Below are 17,290 nucleotides of genomic sequence, written 5' to 3' on the forward strand. Positions count from 1 at the left end.
CTGCCAGATTCTTCCGTTTTATGCAAACACGCGCCAAACAAACTTAATTTCATTGATTTTTAAAGTGCGAGGAGTAGTCTGAATAATTACTAAATTTTAATTAAATTATTTAATTGTTGCCAATAATTATGAGAAAAAATATGAATACTCATATCAATGGAACAAATATCATTTTGGTACCGTATCAAGAAAAGCATGTTATAAAGTTTGTATATAAACTATCTTTTTATATTTAATGTTTTATTAACTGAATGATCAAAATACAACTGATATGCTATCTCGAAAATTATGTTCAGATATCATGAATGGATGAAAAATCCTATTCTGCAGTACTTGACGAGTTCCGAGCCGTTGACGCTGGAGGAGGAATTCAAGATGCAGAAACGTTGGTTGGAGGACGAGGATAGTAATTATCTAAGCTAGCAAAATCCTTTAGACGTAAATGCTTTATCAGTTTTTATCGTAATTCTTCATATAAATAGATGAATCAATAAATAACTTTAATATACTTTATACACTATTCTGATTTTTCAAGGCAAAATGAGATTACTTATTGATTCATCTATCACAATAATTACTTGTGTTGGAATGTTGTATTAAATGATTTCTATGTATCTTCTCTCTCTCTTTTTGTATTGCTTTATTTTTCCTACTCGATACTAGCCAGTAATGAAATGTTTGCTTCTACTTTCACAAAATATAATTTCTATACTAAATGTGATTTTAACTGTGGTTTTATGTTACAGAATGCACTTTTATCATATTGGACAAACATGTCTACCTGACAACCAAAAATGAAATAGGTACATACATAAATAATAGTTGTGTATTAAATTTTTTCAGTGTTGAAAGTTTTAGTTTATGACACGTTCACTATACATTCTTAAATTTCGGAGCACACTCTATTTTGTACGGTCTATTGTAGTTTGTATCTCGAATATTCCAGATATCATTTTATCTATTATTTAATATTTGGTGAACAAGGATAAAATGAAGGAGCATTTATATGGGAATTGCATGAACGCATCCCTAGAATTTCTATAATAATAGTCACTATTGATTGCTTTGCATTCAGTGACACAAGTCAACACAAGTGTCATTCTATCTTTATTATTCTCTGAATATCGAGAAAAATGGAATGATGTTTGTATCAACTTGTGTTATTAAATGGAAAGCGCCTATTGTCACTGTTGTAAGAACCCTGTATGTACTCACACTTGTAATATCTAACTTCTTTTTTCGACTGATTCATTTCAGATGCTATGGTGGGAGATACAAATTTATTTCTGCACGACTCACAGGGACTGTGCGTCGCTGAAATAGAAATTATGATAGCTGAGGAAGCTAATCGAGGCAAAAGAAGAGGCTGGGAATCTATTATATTAATGTTACTCTATGGTAATTCGGCCGTGATAATAATTATTGGGTTTAACATTCTTATAATTTGTATCTACTTTTGTAACAGGCGCTGAGACGCTAAACATTAACAAATTCTGCGCCAAAATCAAATTAGACAATGCAGTGAGCATAAGAATGTTTGAGAAACTTGGTTTCCGAGAGGTGGGTTAAGAGACATGATTTTTCTATCGCACGTTTAGCATTAAACCATTGTCTAAAATTTCTTCGAAATCTTAATTATTCGATGTAGTTATCTATTTGTTTAAACTTAAAATTAGACTATAAATCATTTTATAGGCATATGTAGAATATTAGCCATTTTTAACAGAAACTGTAATTAAATACCTAATGATAAAATTATAATTTAGGAGGAAAGAAGTGAAGTTTTTCGAGAAGTTACCCTAGAGAAGGAAACATCTTCTGATTGGACAAGTTGGTTGCATTCTGAATTACAATCTATTATACCTAATTAACTATTGTAGTTATTAAAGCAAATTTAATATAATTTATATATTTGTAATTGTACGACTTTATACTATATAAAAAAATGTATAGAAATTTTTTAAATATAAGGATTCAACGCATACGTTCACTTACAACAAGGATTTGAGAGATAAGCGAGAAAGAGAGCACATGTTGATGCGATACAATTGATATAGTTGAGTCATGATTGAACGTAATTGAGTCTAAATGGGTAGTGCTGTTGCACTCAGTCAGTATCAGCGTCAGTATCCATTTAATTCCTTATTCGGCGCTAGTAAAACTGTAACAGTAATATCTTGCTTATTTGATAACGCATCTTGAAACGCGAATATCTTGAAACAAGTGATAAGACATAAGAGTCGTGACTGTAGCAGAGGAAGACAAAATATGTCATCGACGAGGGCTCTTCGAGTTGTAAGCAGTATTATGCAGAAAAGACCCTTGTTGTTTAATTCAATGGTGTATGGTTTCTTCTATACGAGCGCCGAGTTTATCCGACAGAGTTTTACTAAGATGTCAAAGGTGCAATTTCCGATTCGGATTCTTTTGTATCGAATACGACAAATTCTTCTATATCATTCATGCTAACGAGTGGATTGTGCTCTTGTAGCCGATACAGCTTATTACCGTAGACCCTGAAAATTCTTCTAACATCAAAGGACCGGTATTAATCCAAATACAAAAACTTTGCGAGATGTTGGATCTCGTAGATAAAAATTCTAATTCTGCAACTTACAACTGGCCGCAATTGAAAAGATACGCGATCTTTGGTTGCCTCTTAGCTGGACCAATACTACATGGATGGTATTTCGACAATGTTCATTAAGTGATGTAAAGTGCTTATACAATTTTCGTAATGAATTTACAAATTAATTCTTAAATATTAACGACAGGTACAAATGGCTGGATACGTTTTATAGTGGAAAATCCACCAAGATCGTATTAAAGAAACTTTTTGTAGACCAATTTATCTTAACACCGCCATTAATTATCTTGTTCTTTATCAGTTCGTATCTTTGAGCGCTTTATGTAAAGATTGTTTAATTTGTTCGCGATAGAATAACAAGTTTGATTTATAAATCTTACAGGTATGAGTTTAATGGAAGCTAAATCAGATCTCCTTCAAGAATGCAAAATTAAATTCGTACACACTTTCCAGGTTCGTTTTCCAATTTACACGAAAATTCTACAGTACGGGAATTACATATATTTTTGTTTTCCAGACTTCATGCGGATATTGGTTGCCAGTGCAATTTGTGAACTTTTTATTAATTCCGCCATCTTTTCGAGTGACATATGTCAGTATTGCTGCTTTCTGTTGGGTCAATATTCTATGTTATTTAAAAAATTTACCTGTTTCTGAACACAAGCAGAAAATAAAGTACTGAAATCTTTCACACAAATACATACCCATGCATGTACCTGAATGATCAATTATTATTAAGATATTCATTAACGAACAATGTCCCCTTTTTTACTCTATAATCTATGTCAATTATCATTGTTTTTACTGTCAATAAAACATTCCAAGAAATGTCACAATATTTAATGCATAATCAGCGCACGTATAGACAATTCATTATTTATTTATTTCCGAATATAGGTTTATTTATAGGAATAGCATAGGAAAGAGTTATTCTTTATACTTTTAAAGAATGAAAATGAAGAATAATAGGCCCTCATAATTTATTTTTTATGTACAGATTGTGTATCATTATCACTTGTGGCCTAAATTATAATGATAATCTAAATAAACCAGTTGATACTAAGTTAATAAAAAAAGGAGGAAAGAAAATACTGCGAATCAGTGATTTTTAAAATAATGTCTATCCTAAGCTAGATTTGCTGTTCAGCAGATAGTTCTGTAATAGATTAGATCAAACTTCTGGAAGAGAATTTTTTTCAGTGCTCCGAACATTACACTGTCAGAGACAAGTATCACACACAATATTATTGCTAAGTAAAAATTCCTTGTAATATTGTTACGATACTGCCTGCCTACGCGTTTCGATGGTAAGCGACACAAGCTTTATTTTCAACGCAAGAATGTTACAGAGAAGTGGTTGGTGCTTGCAGTTTATCCACGTTGATCAACATCTTCGAGCAGTCTTATACGTATGTCTCTATGCAACTACCGTGCGCAAGATAAATACATGACTCAACAGTAACAAGATGAGTAAATAATTCGAAGCTATACGTGCCGTTTCGCATATGTGCTGAGTCATATATTTATTTATCCCGATACGATTCGATTACCGGCATATAATTAAGAAAGACGTCTAAGAGGAATCCAGCCCTATCTCGTGGACGAAAATATATTCATTGTTCCGCTTGTTGTGCGCTTTCTTACGAGTCTCGCCGCTACTGTAAATGAAAACCAACGTGTACATACACATTTTCTCGAATTAAATCTGACGTACGTTTCGGTTACCGGCTTACCGGTCGCGTCCTGTGGCGTTAGTGGTTTATCTATTACTTTTTGGATTACGCTAATCCATTGCGATCTGTCGTCATCGCTTTGCGCAGAGAGCAAGTAAGTCCTATCAGGTGTTTCAAGGGTAAACGAAAACCCTTGATCTCTAGCACCCTGTGGTACGCCCGTTTTTACCGCGAAGCCTTCGGAACTATGACCCAGAAAAATTTCACCTTTCGGATGCGCGTCCTTAAAAGATAGAAGAAGATAATAATATAGTCTGTTAAATAACACAAGCGTTAAGTAAAAATTAGGTCGTACCATAGGATCGTCATGATACATGAGTTTTCTACCATCTAAGGTAAACCATCTTTTTTTATAAGCGTCTGTATGTCTTGGGCCAGTTTTCCATAGAAAACCTTCGCGCGGGAAATCCCTCGTAAGTTGCGACAGTAACTCATTCTCATTTGCACCTGGATACGCTACTTGTAAGCGGTGCAGTTTCGCACACCTGATGGCAAGGTACCAATTCGTGATTACTTCCGGATCCTCGTGGTACACATAGATATGTCTTGTCGTGCCATCTTTCATAAAGGACAGTTGAAGACTATTCTGATTGCCAATTTTAGGTGGTGCAAATGCAACATTTAATTCTGATATCCTTAAAACTGCTTTCGGTTCCTTAAAATAAGTGCAATATTAAATATTTGCCTTCCTAGACTTACATTGCATCTTATTTAAATTACCTTATTTTCTTTAACATGATACTTGAGTGTATCCTCCGCTTCACGAAGTACAAACTTACGAGGATGATAACGTGAATCTTCCTTTCCACGTTTCATTAAAAACCCTTCCATAAATCCTGATACATAATGATTTTGTCTTTCAGGATGACAAAATTCCTCCCTCTCGTATTTTGCTCTTATCCACTGTTCGACTAAAACTCTAATAAATTTTGTAAATCAGTTTCTGATTATTCAAGTACTTTATAAATAATATCCAATAAAAATACTATTCAAAATATAATCTATATATAACTGCTAATTGTATCATGAATAAATGTGTCATAAAGTGATAACTAAAACAGGAAAACCACACAAACGCTTGATAACTTATTGTGGAGTATTTGGATTTGTAAATTAGTTTCTGACAATTCAAGTGCTTTGTATAATATCCAACAGAAATACTATTTAAAAGATAATCTGTGTAAAGGTAGCTGATTAGACTGTGAAACTTTATGCAAAATACTTAACTGAATATTAACTATCGGAAAGTTTTAGCAGTCAATCGTTGTTCGTTAAAGAGTTATTAAAAGGTGAAGTAAAAAGATTGAGATTGCCATCTGTAAATTTACAAAATTGCAAAATATGCATTTTATGCAAAACATTCAGTTAAGTATTTTGCATAAAGTTCCACAGTCTACTGATAACTGTGTCATGAATAATGTGTCATAAGGTGATGACTAAAACAGGAAAACCACACAAACGTTCAATAACTCACTGTGGAGTATCTGGATTTGGTCTGCGGTAGCACGAGGGCACACGTTCTTCGTAGCGCATGCTTGCTTTGTTATTACCTACTTCGCGTATCCTACTCACTTGAGAATCTTCCCATCTATCTAATTTTAAGTGCTTTACTTTCGAAATATGTGCTCCCATAGATCTGTGCACACCAGCACACCTTGTGCAAACAAATATACCTATATTGTAAGATGCCCATTCTGGATCTAAAATATAAAATGACACTACGGTTAACATGCAGCGAAATGAATGAAAGATATCGTATCCCTAGTAAATGAAACTTCAATGAATTTGGGAGGAGTGGGAGGGAAATTTTACACTACTACCGTTAACGCGCGCGATACTATTGATACTATCAAATCCGATGGTCGTTGGAGTTCGTGACACAGCACAATGTTAAATATCAGGTATCACGAGTAGTGACCAATCTCGAGCGACTTTACGTTATATTATCGTAAAATTTAATGTCGCTGTAAAAATAAATGTCTAAACGCCTTACGAACATCAAGAGGTTAAGACGTACGTGGCGGCCGAACGAGTCTCGTTCGCTAGTGACGGTTTAAGGTAAACGAGATCTTTGAAGAAACACACTTACTCTTGGCCCCGCAATCCGCGCATACGTTGTTCCCAGACTTTTTCAGAAGTTCCGCTAACAACTTCTCGTTCGCGTCCGCCATTTTAAAACATTGGCAAACGGGATGAATGGGAACGGCGAGATTCACAATTTATATACGATGACAGGAGGACCCGTGTTTACATACGTCACACGAGCGTATACAAGACGGGAGACGGGAGTAAAGACCCTCTAGGCTGCGTTCGAAAATATCACCCGGGTGTCTCCGTGTATCATCTTATCCTTGTTTAACACTGGGTGAACACAAAGATAATACGACACGCGGGGGCACACTCGAGTGATATTTCCGAACGCAGCCTTAATCAGAGTATTCAGAGTCAAGCCCAAGTCAAGCCACGAAACAGCCACTTTTAATTGGTCCGCTATTTACAACGCAGTCTTGGAGATCGATTGTGTATTTTGAAATGAGATGAAATGAGATGAAAATGTAAGCGAATTTACTAAAATATTGGGGTGATCCCGATTGACCACGGCTCGATTGGACACCATCAATCACAGCGACCGGTGCTTAGGAGCTTTGTAGTCTCAAGCGCTGTGAGTGGCTCGTGTCCAATTGAGCCGTGTCCAACTGGGTGCCATCCAAAATATTTATAATTTCATTGGGCGCATTCAGCGGACTCAACAGTTGAGTGAGCGCTCACTGTTATTGGTAATCTTCTAAATCTAAAATTCTGATTGAATGAGCTAAAAGAATACACCAATAACAGCGAGCGCTCTTTCAACTATTGAGTCTGCTGAATGCGCCCATTGGTCAACATCTGGTGAATCTGCTGAAACGGCCAGTTTGAGAAGCTCGGGAAAATGGGTCTGTTCTTGGCTGCCGAAATCTATCTTTTTATACCGCCGAAAATTTACCCAGAATTGATGGTCTTTAATAGCATCTCGTCGATGGCTAAATAAAGGAAGAAGTCTAGCTTTGCCGTGTCCTTGCATTGGAACCTGGGTCATTCAAATATAGAAGAAGAGGAAGATTGACGTGTTCTGTTTGCACTCACAAAAATTTGCACTATGCAAGAACTACTAGCAGGAATCAGTATTGTTGTAATGCACGAAATCTGTTATTTTGATTTGTTTGGATTCAGAGTACTTATTCAGCTTGGACCTGCTTGAAGTACCTGGGCCTGTTTAGATTTTGAACTGTTTGGAGTTAGTCTGTGCCTTAATCTGTTATTTCACTAAATTATAAACAGAGACAACTGATATAAACTTTGACTTTTATGCATGTGAGTTGATAATTTCAATGATTTGAGTAAGAGATGTATATCAAAATATCTTTGCCAGCGTTGTGTGATGAATAATGTTTTGTTCATATTTTTTACATTTAGGGTTTATTAGTTCATTTCGAATTGAACGCTACATTCGGCATGATGGAAATATTTGCAATCTTTTTTCTTCGTAATTTTATCGCCAGGTAATATTTTTTGGCGTTTAATGACACGTATATCCATCTGCTGCATGTACATATAAGCAAAGCGTCACTGCCAGACCAGTCAGATATATCGTTTTTCAAGTGAGTATTACTGTGTATGTTTATTATAAATATCATATTGATACGTTATTTGATTCAAAAGGATTTGATTTATTTAAGGTATTACAAATAGCATTTTCGACGTAACAGGTTTGAATGAATCTGGGTTGAATTAGTGTTGCATGTGATGCTATTGTTAGAACATGTACCATTAATCAATAATAGAACTAGAAAGAAACCTGAGAGGAGACGGTCCAAAATCTGACCAATTATTGAAAAGATGGTTGCTCATACTTTATACAGAGGAGAAAATTACCAGAGCGTCGCAAATATGTTCAAGCCACTTCAAGAAAAGTTACTTTAGATATAGTATAGTCGGCAAACATTATTTAAAGCCAGATGTAGTACCACCCCTTTGTTTGAACGAGGCAAGCAGGGATGACTCAGTCTCAGATAATCAAAACATAATCATTAAGGAAAATCAGCTAACAAACACTATGATTGAATGTAATGTCCCTGAGAATAAAGCTTTAGATACTGTAGAATTGTGTATAGGAGCTAAAAGAGACAAACTGTCTAAAAGGTAAGAAATACTAGACTATTATTGCTGACAGAAGAGTTAATATGAATATTGCTAGTAGAAAGTTAATATTATGTTTAAAAACAATGAAAAATATTAAAATAATTAATTTTTGTAGAATATTGTTCGCTCCAGCAGACTTGAATGAGCCAGAGAAAAAATATAAGAAGTATCTATATGATGTCCGATGGGAAGAGATATCTACGTCATCAATGCAAGCTAAAATTTACTGGGAAGTAGTAATCAAGAACATCAAGCGACAAAAGGTGATTCTGAAAACTTTGCGACAAAAAGTCAAGAGACTAGAAAAACAAATTAATATTACACTTGCAGACTTTGGTAAGAAATAAAGTGATTACAGATAGCGGTACGGATCAATAAGTATTATAAATAGCGTTTTCGACCGTAACAGGTTTGAACGGATCTGGGTTGAATTAATAGTGTTGCATGCTGTGCTATTGTTAGAACATGTACCATTAATCATTAGCAGAACTAGAAAGAAATCTGAGAGAGAACAGTTCAAAATCTGTAACCGTAAAATGCTGCTGCGCGCTATTGACCTCTGACGAAGTGGGTGTTAACAACAACAATATCTACCTTTTTGCGGTGCTCTTGATGGAAATAGATAGTTGAAATCGCTAAAATAACGAAAATGTATTAAATTAATAAAGATTTCAATGATTTCAGCGATTTATTCTCTGGTAGAACATATGACACGATATTAATCCAATCCAGCTGGATTCAAACCTGCTACGATCGAAAACGCTAAAAATTTGTAAATAGTTGTATGAGTGGCAAAGTTTTTAATGTATGGATACAATGTGATTATATATTTTATATAATTAAATTTTAATTATGATGTTACATATTTATATAACTACTACATTTATATAATTAAACATTTGTTGTGATGTTACATATGCTGTGATTGAATAAATTATTAATAAACAAAAGTTAAAAAAGGAGCATACAGCCAATACGCCGGTTATTTGTTGCGATGTAAAAAAAAAAATATATTTAAAATAATCCTTACAAATTTAAATTCATGTACGTTTCGGCCGATATCCGGCCTTCCTCAGTATGTTCTAAAATACAATTTTTTAAAGTTGGAAATTAAATAAATTAAAAATTCAATTTAAATATTATAAGAGAATAACAATCAGTCTATTCTAATGTACGATGGTCACTTAATATAAAAAGTTGAATATGTGAGATCGTAAAGTTCTTGTAAAATGGTTGATATTTGTGTGACTGTTAATATTGGTCCGTTATAAATTGCAAATTCTCGTGTCGTAAAGAGTTTCCAAGTTCTAATAAGAATTTACAGTTACATAATTATAAAGATTTTTATACAATCATGATATTACAAATAGTGACAACGATTACTTAACGTACCTTTACTCGTATGTGATAGGAATTACGATTATTCACTGAACAGTTTTACAGTCTTTATAATTTAATTTTAAATTATTAAGGATGGAAGAAACTTTCTAGAACTTTACTTGTTAACAGAATTTTCGTGTTCCTCTGTGTTCTGTCCTTCGGTATTTATATTCGTTAAAAAAAAATAAGAAGGGGAAAAAATATCAATTTTTCTGTACCATCAAACGTTAAATTCTAAAATTTCTAAATTCTTTACACGGACATTTTATATAACATGTTCATTAAAATGTATAATTGTTTAATTATATTTATTTATGGTAACAAAAATAGGATCAGAATTACGTCCCCATGATAAACATGGTAACAATCATCATGAATCTTGCTGTTCGGTTATCGTCATTTCCTACTAAACCGACTGAATACATATTATCGGTTCTTTATATATAGACATACGAATCAAGAAGCACTTTCGAGAAAAGCATTTATCATTTTATAAACATACAATAATGCTGAATAAATGTATAAAAATAACTATTTCGAAAATAAAAACAGAAAATGTGTATATTATTTTACTTGAAATTAAAAATTGCAACATTTTTGTTATATTTATAATAAATACATCATAATATATAACGTTATATATGTAAACTTTATATATAAATTTATGTTGTACAATACTTAAATATTATATATAATATAAAATCATTATATAATATATGTATATTTGAGTTATTCGGGTTTGTTGCCGTTTTTTACGTGCCTTCCTTTTCTCATGTACTAAGTTGTGTATTTATATCTGGTAAATAATATTGTTTTTATTATATGTTTTTTCCCTAATTGATAGTGGGGGAACATATTGTTCCATGCAGTTTGTTGTATATTTTCGATAAATATATCAATTTCCTCTTCTAATTGATGGGGAGTTCGAATCGGAACATTTAAGTTGGTGCAGTTATCCAGATATCTCCTAAATTCTTCCCCCAATTAGTCTTTTTATTAGTTAATTTAGATCTTCCTTCAGGGGGGATTAGATTCTCGCTTATTGTTAGGATTAGGACCACGGTTGTCAAGTCTCCAGATTTCGATTGGAGACTCCAGTTTTCGAGACTAATTTCCGGTTCTCCAGCAGACGAGAAAAATTTCCAGTTTTTCGCTCGCGTGTAGTATTTATTAATTATCTATTTAGTGATGTCCACGATGTTATCGTATATAATTATTATGGTTTTTCGTTCAGAATGTTTATTTTAAAATATTTTTATTATTATTACTAAGCCCGTAATGTAGAAAAGAAAATTCAAAGAAGAGATAGAAAAGCTACTATGAAACAGAAGTATGAAAGATGCTGGTTTTCGTAAATATTATGTCGTGTTAAAGATGTTGTAGCGTATTGTTTTTTTGTGTTTTGTATAACGCGCACGCTGTATGGTGCAATATTTAAATTACATGGAAAGTAATAAGAAAGTCTATGATTACGTTTGCAGTTTATATTATTTTTACGAATAATATGAAAGTTTATAATTGTGTTCGCACTATATGTAATCGTGTAATAGTAATAAAAAGGTCTCTGTGATTGTGTTGACACTTTATGTTGGTCAAATATTAATAACAAAAAGAAAATCTGTAACAGTGGTCGCAAAACATGAATTAAATCCTGCGCCTTGTTTTTCCTCTTTTTTTTTCTTTTAATGAAATAATCGGCCGGCCAGTCGAAATATAAAATCTCCATCAGCGCACAGACCTTCGACCCCCCAGTGCTCGGAGCCTGTCAATCATGTTTAAGGACCGAGGAATGATCCGAGAAGGTCATGGTATTCGCTTTCTACATGAATGTCTTTTATTCGGCATTTTTTTTAACACAAAGAAATCGTTGAGATCAGGTAGTGTTACCAGATCTGGGGCTCTGTTGAAAAGCATACGAAACACTAGGGAAGTGCTATATGTAACGCATACTATAGTATTTCCCATAATTTTTCGTATGCGATATTTTTTCAAGAATAGAGATTCTGAGCCGTGCAACACCACGCATACAAAAGCGAGTTTTTCGTTAGACACACATACATCGCTTTTGTGTGCGTGTGCAATTCACCTCAGATTTGGTAACACCGGTCAGGCTTCTTTGTATCCGTTGGTCAATAGATCGGTTTGATTGTAGAGAGAAAGTGACCTCCAAAGCCGCTTCTTAAAGTTCTTTTCCTTTCATGCTGTGTTCCTAGTTGATAAAACGAGCCCATTCATGGAAATGAATGCCTCGTCGCCAAGCAAATAAATATAATTGATTGTTACTTATAGATTCAATCAATCATGTATACAATCGCTCGGTAAGCATGCCTAGCCGCTTTGCCGTCTTGAACTCGCTCAGTGTTTTTAGCATTAAAATCACCGCCAATAATAAACTTGTTACCCAGTGACTTCAGGAGATTCATATAATTGTTTTTCGTTAGGTTGTACTTGGGAGGGCAGTAGATCGAAGAGATGTTAAAATCATAGTTTTTTGCTAGAACTTTCACAGTTATTATCCGCATTTCTTCTAGTTCGATTCCAACCTCTTCATGATATTTAATATGATCTCTTATTAGTAAAGCAGTTCCACCTTTTGCTTTATTATTTGTGTGGTCATTACGATAAATACAATATCTTATCTTTTTATCACTTAGAAACAGTTCGAGTATATAATAATATACATATATCTATAAATATATCTTTATATGTATATAAATGTTTATAATGTTATAATTCAGAATAATGTAATTAATTATAAATGAACACGTAATTTAATGTTATAGATAGATAAAAAAATATTATAATTATTGCATTTTATATTTTAACCTCTTTTTACTTTTGGAATTAAGTAGTTCATTTTATTTCAAATGTTTTTAAAAAAAAAGCTCAATATTTTGTTGTTACTACGTTCTGCCTCTTTTCTATCTAGCTTCGATTAAAAACTGTACCGCTATAAGCTCGAAAATGTTTGTTGACGATCTATCGATGACAAAGTGCGTAGGACATGCTTTGAAATAGACAGCGCAAACACCGACCGACTTGTGATTAATGTTTTTGCAGACGGCCGTTGTCGGGGACGAGCCCATAGGGAACTCTCACTGTTTTGTAGCCAACCATTTGCCACTCATCCCTCTGGACATTCGCTATGGATTGTTGGACGCGATTGTTAGCATCTTCAAACGATTTGGAGAGGTAGCGTTTCTCTGATTCAATGCGAAATTTGTTGAAGACCAGAAAAATTTTGTTTTTAAACTGTGTTCGATTTAATTTAAATTATTAAAATATAAATAATCACGCGCTATAAAACTTCAAAAATTAAAAATCTCTTCTCACGATTTACATTTAGATAATAATTATGAGAAGCTCAATATCGAAGATTCGACGAGGAGGGAGAGAGAGAGAGATTTACATAATTTATATTGACAATTATTAAATAAATAAATCTAAAATAAATAAATAATTCCAAAGTAAATAAATAAATAATAAAATTAAAATAACAAGTTTTTCTTTAAAATAATTTTCTTTAAAGAAATTTGACTTCAACCTTGTTGAAGAATCTGTTATTAAGATTAAGATCTGAGAGACACTCTGGTATCGCCGTTGCGACAATAGGGAAATCGGAAACTTTCGCTCGCACCCTCGAATTCAGGATGCTAATTGGTGGGTGGTTAACCCGTAGCCACTGGCAAGTTTTCCGAGATTTATGAGCAACGCGGGCGTTGTGGCTAAAGGCGTGAATAAGCTCGAGTCATGGCCAGGGAAGGCAACACAAGATTTTGAATTAAACGTCAACCGCACGATGAGACACGAAACTAACGTTTCGCTACGATGTCTGGCAATAACGACGCTTCCACAACTTCGTGCATTATTTCCACCTGGTAATAAGTTAACAACGAATGTTTCACGACCTTGAACGACAAGTCAGTCGATTATAGACGAGATCCATATATCCGTCTTGTGATTAATGTTTGTAACTCTAGGTCCATAAATCCGTCACAAATAACGATTGATGGGTCAGTAGATTCGAAAATGTAGAAATTTGGAAACTACGAGAAAATATAAAAATACAAGGTATCGTTAAAAAAATATAGAGGGAAATTCTGACAGTCGCAAATTTGAGAAATTTAAAGAGAAATCCGCGAATATAAGTATTCAAAAATCTAAAAATTACAGTTACGCAGAAAAATAAAAAGAAAAGCAACAATTTCATTTAAACAATAACAAATGATTTATTAAGACCATATACGTGATACCGTATACACAACAAGAGTTTAATGCCTATGACGAAGCTGAATCTTACGTTTTAAATAAATTCTATGTGAATTTATATACAAAAAAAGGGAAACTTAAGTAAATAGCTAACATTCATCAATTTTCGGCAAGTCATTGAAAGAATGTATTCTTCTTCAAAATAATGATAAAGCCGCCTGTTGCTCTTTTCAAGCAACTACAAAAGAACTGACTGAAAGGCGACGCGTATACCTGCGGATACCGCTCGGCACAGTTCATCTGTCACCACTAATAGCTATACTGCTTCTATATGAGTTTCCCTAAATATATAATTATTCAGCATGCAATTCAAATAACTATATATTTAGTATATAAATTCACATAGAAGTTATTTGAACGGAGGATGCCGAGACCGATGAGGTCGAGGAGGTAACCACTAGCTGAAATATTGTTCCGCAGATTACATGATTTCATACGATTTCATCTGATTACAAATAATTTTTTTCACTATATATGAAGTAATTTGATAAAATATACGATTTTATTTAATTAATTTTAATATTATACAATAATTTCTCGTGGTTGCATATGTAATTATCGGATTATACGTAGAGATTTTATATGAATTTTATAATGATTTCGAGGACTCTGTCCCAAGATTACATTAAGTGGTTACCCCCTCGGATGAGGTAGCTTCTCAAAAGGACAAACAGAACGCTCGCCGAGAAGACGACGGCGGACTCGGGCTTGAACAAAAGGAACTGCCTAAAGCAGGGAGAACCCCGTGCGAGACAAGACAAGAGTCCTGGCCGAAATATCTAAAATCCATAGCTTCGACCGTTGTAAGCATTAAACTCTTGTTGTAAAAAATTAAATAAGTAAAGAACTAGGAGTCGGGCGCGGAAATTTATACGCAAAGTGAAAACATAATATTTAAGAACTAAATTGTCTATAATCTATAATTTCGAGCTTATGTTTCGATTCAATTTTGATTGAATATACTTTTTCAGAATATACGTAAAAAAAAAAGAAAAATCCTTAAAGATATATAAAAATTCGATAGTCCAATTATTATTAAATTCTTATTTTATTATTGTGAATTTCATCTAAATTTTACGTAACAAAATCTATGCTTTAAATTAAAATTATCTAGAGTAATACGTTGGATTAAATTTAGAGAATTATTAAATACATTTCTTTAATAAAGATTAAAGTAGTTACGTTATACGGCTTGTTTTTAATTTCTATGTGCTAGGCGCATGAAAATTACAAAATTTCAAAACACGGTTTCGTCGTAATTATCATTTGTTCACCGGCTGTGTCATTTATCGCTGTACGTTCGCGCTCGAGCGAATCTCACGTTGGTTTATTCACGCACCCGTATACGCTACGTTAAAGTATGAAAAATGATGGATCTTGCGTGGCTTAATGGTTCCATCCCCTTTTTTTTCCCACGCGCGTTGCTCGCGCACTGTACGGCGAATCATTTTTGAAAATAATGATGTTATCGGTAGATATAGTATAAAAATAAAATATATCTTCCTGACAACTTATATCGAGGAAAGTTGACATGAAAAGAACTAAATCTCAAAAATAAAACAAAAGCCTCGAATTCTCTTTCTTTATAATACCTTTCGAATTGTCCATAATCTTCAATCTTCGTGTTGAAAAAATTCTATAAATAAACGTAATACGTAATAAATGTATGATACGTGTCTCCAGTCAAGTGGGATCTGTCCCCTAAAAAAGAAATAAGAAAGACGAAGAGGAGCTATAAATTGGGGGTGACGAAACTCGGCAAGATGCAAAGACCGTGGGGGCAAGTGCAATGAAAGTGCCATTTGGTACAGCACACACGACGCTCACCCCTACGACTGGCACGTGCCTCGAATATAATTTATTGCAGTTGGAATTTTGTGGGGTGTCTCGCGGATCCCTCGCGTGCTCTTTGTACCTACAGCGACGGGTACAAGCCACTTCTGTTGTCCGCTCGATACATGGGGATCCCGCCAATAATGATGATCACTTGACGCCAAGTGTTCGGAAAAACTTTTTTCTGCGGCACAGAAAAGGAAAACGGTATCGTATAGAGGGAATTATTTTAGAAAAAAAAGAAATATAAATCAAAAACATCTATTTAAACTGAAAAAAATTTATTAAATTTTAATACATATTTCTGAATAGTACTAATTTTGTAAGTAAATGTTTACTTAGAGTGAATAAATATTTACTCAATAAAAATGATAGTTAAATCAAATGGAATAAAAATTCCCTGATATTTAGATTAAATTAAAAGCAATATAATCGATAAGTTTATAAAAAAAGTAATACTTCCTATAATAATTCTCGATAATTAATCAGTATCATATTTCCTATCGCAAAGGACATCATTACAAAATAAAATTGGTTTTATCTATCTATTCAATACCATACTTTCTCGCGTCTTCCTAACGAACCTGTTTTTTTTTTATCTCCTCGTGACAACTCGTGTTTGAAAGGAAGGACGCTCGTGGCATATATCGTTTGCGACGATATATCGACTTCATACGTGTCGCACTTGGAAATCGCGATGGTTTCGGTGGATCGTCCCAATAATTCGGATCTCGTATTTTGCCGAGAGCACCACCCGAGCGAATCCCGGCTACCCTCATCGCCAAAACAACCACCCTCGCGTACGTGAGCTGGATGAGCAAGCGGGATCAGGCGGGAAAGAGGGCTCAGCGGGAGAGAAGATCCAAAGTTTTCGAGTTCGTGAAAAGTTCGACGGTCCCTTCACACGTCTTAGGTTCTTTTTCCAGTAGAATGCCTCCTCTCGAAGTCGCGATGGAATCGCCGCCGTCGACTTCGTTTGATTCGAGTTTATTTTGAGCCATTCATTATCCGACTAGATTGGTACTGATCGAACTAGAACGGACCCTGATAGGAATCTGGTTAGATATACGAAATAACGAAAACCGAATTAAAATAATCAATTTAAATGTAATCAATATTAAGCGCAAATAAAACGAGAAAAGTTAAAGCATGAATGAACAAGACTATATTCAGTTAAGAGTCTTGATAATATTTAAATATTTTTTATAACAAAAACCGAATTAAAATAATCAATTTAAATGTAATCAATATTAAGCGCAAATAAAACGAGAAAAGTTTAAAACATGAGGGAACAAGGCTATATTCGATT

General features: G+C 33.9%; 3 protein-coding genes across 3 annotated transcripts; 2 read left to right on the forward strand and 1 right to left on the reverse strand.

Annotated features, from left to right (window-relative positions):
* The first annotated feature begins 110 nt into the window (after positions 1-110).
* On the forward strand, positions 111-3,370 carry LOC108757642 (N-acetyltransferase 9-like protein). The gene is made up of 10 exons (XM_018502116.1): positions 111-205; positions 297-406; positions 747-803; positions 1,258-1,398; positions 1,466-1,560; positions 2,314-2,403; positions 2,492-2,685; positions 2,775-2,887; positions 2,970-3,040; positions 3,105-3,370. Exons 1-10 carry the CDS (start codon positions 129-131, stop codon positions 3,267-3,269), a joined length of 1,113 nt encoding a protein of 370 aa, XP_018357618.1. The 5' UTR covers positions 111-128; the 3' UTR covers positions 3,270-3,370.
* Positions 3,371-3,476: 106 nt separating this feature from the next.
* Positions 3,477-6,706, reverse strand: LOC108757649 (arf-GAP with dual PH domain-containing protein 1). Its single transcript, XM_018502130.1, has 6 exons — positions 6,410-6,706; positions 5,795-6,020; positions 5,041-5,239; positions 4,616-4,975; positions 4,321-4,543; positions 3,477-4,245 (listed from the first exon to the last, which is right to left on the reverse strand). Exons 1-6 carry the CDS (start codon positions 6,489-6,491, stop codon positions 4,178-4,180), a joined length of 1,158 nt encoding a protein of 385 aa, XP_018357632.1. The 5' UTR covers positions 6,492-6,706; the 3' UTR covers positions 3,477-4,177.
* A 1,428-nt stretch (positions 6,707-8,134) lies between these two features.
* LOC108757599 (uncharacterized) lies at positions 8,135-9,284 on the forward strand (the record flags this gene model as incomplete). Its single annotated transcript, XM_018502058.1, has 3 exons — positions 8,135-8,499; positions 8,615-8,835; positions 8,909-9,284. Coding segments are annotated over 3 exons (612 nt in total), but the record flags the coding sequence as incomplete, so codon positions are not given.
* Positions 9,285-17,290: the final 8,006 nt, after the last annotated feature.

Source organism: Trachymyrmex cornetzi, unplaced genomic scaffold, assembly GCF_001594075.2.
Source record: "Trachymyrmex cornetzi isolate Tcor2-1 unplaced genomic scaffold, Tcor1.1 scaffold147, whole genome shotgun sequence".
NCBI classification, from domain to species: Eukaryota; Metazoa; Arthropoda; class Insecta; order Hymenoptera; family Formicidae; genus Trachymyrmex; species Trachymyrmex cornetzi.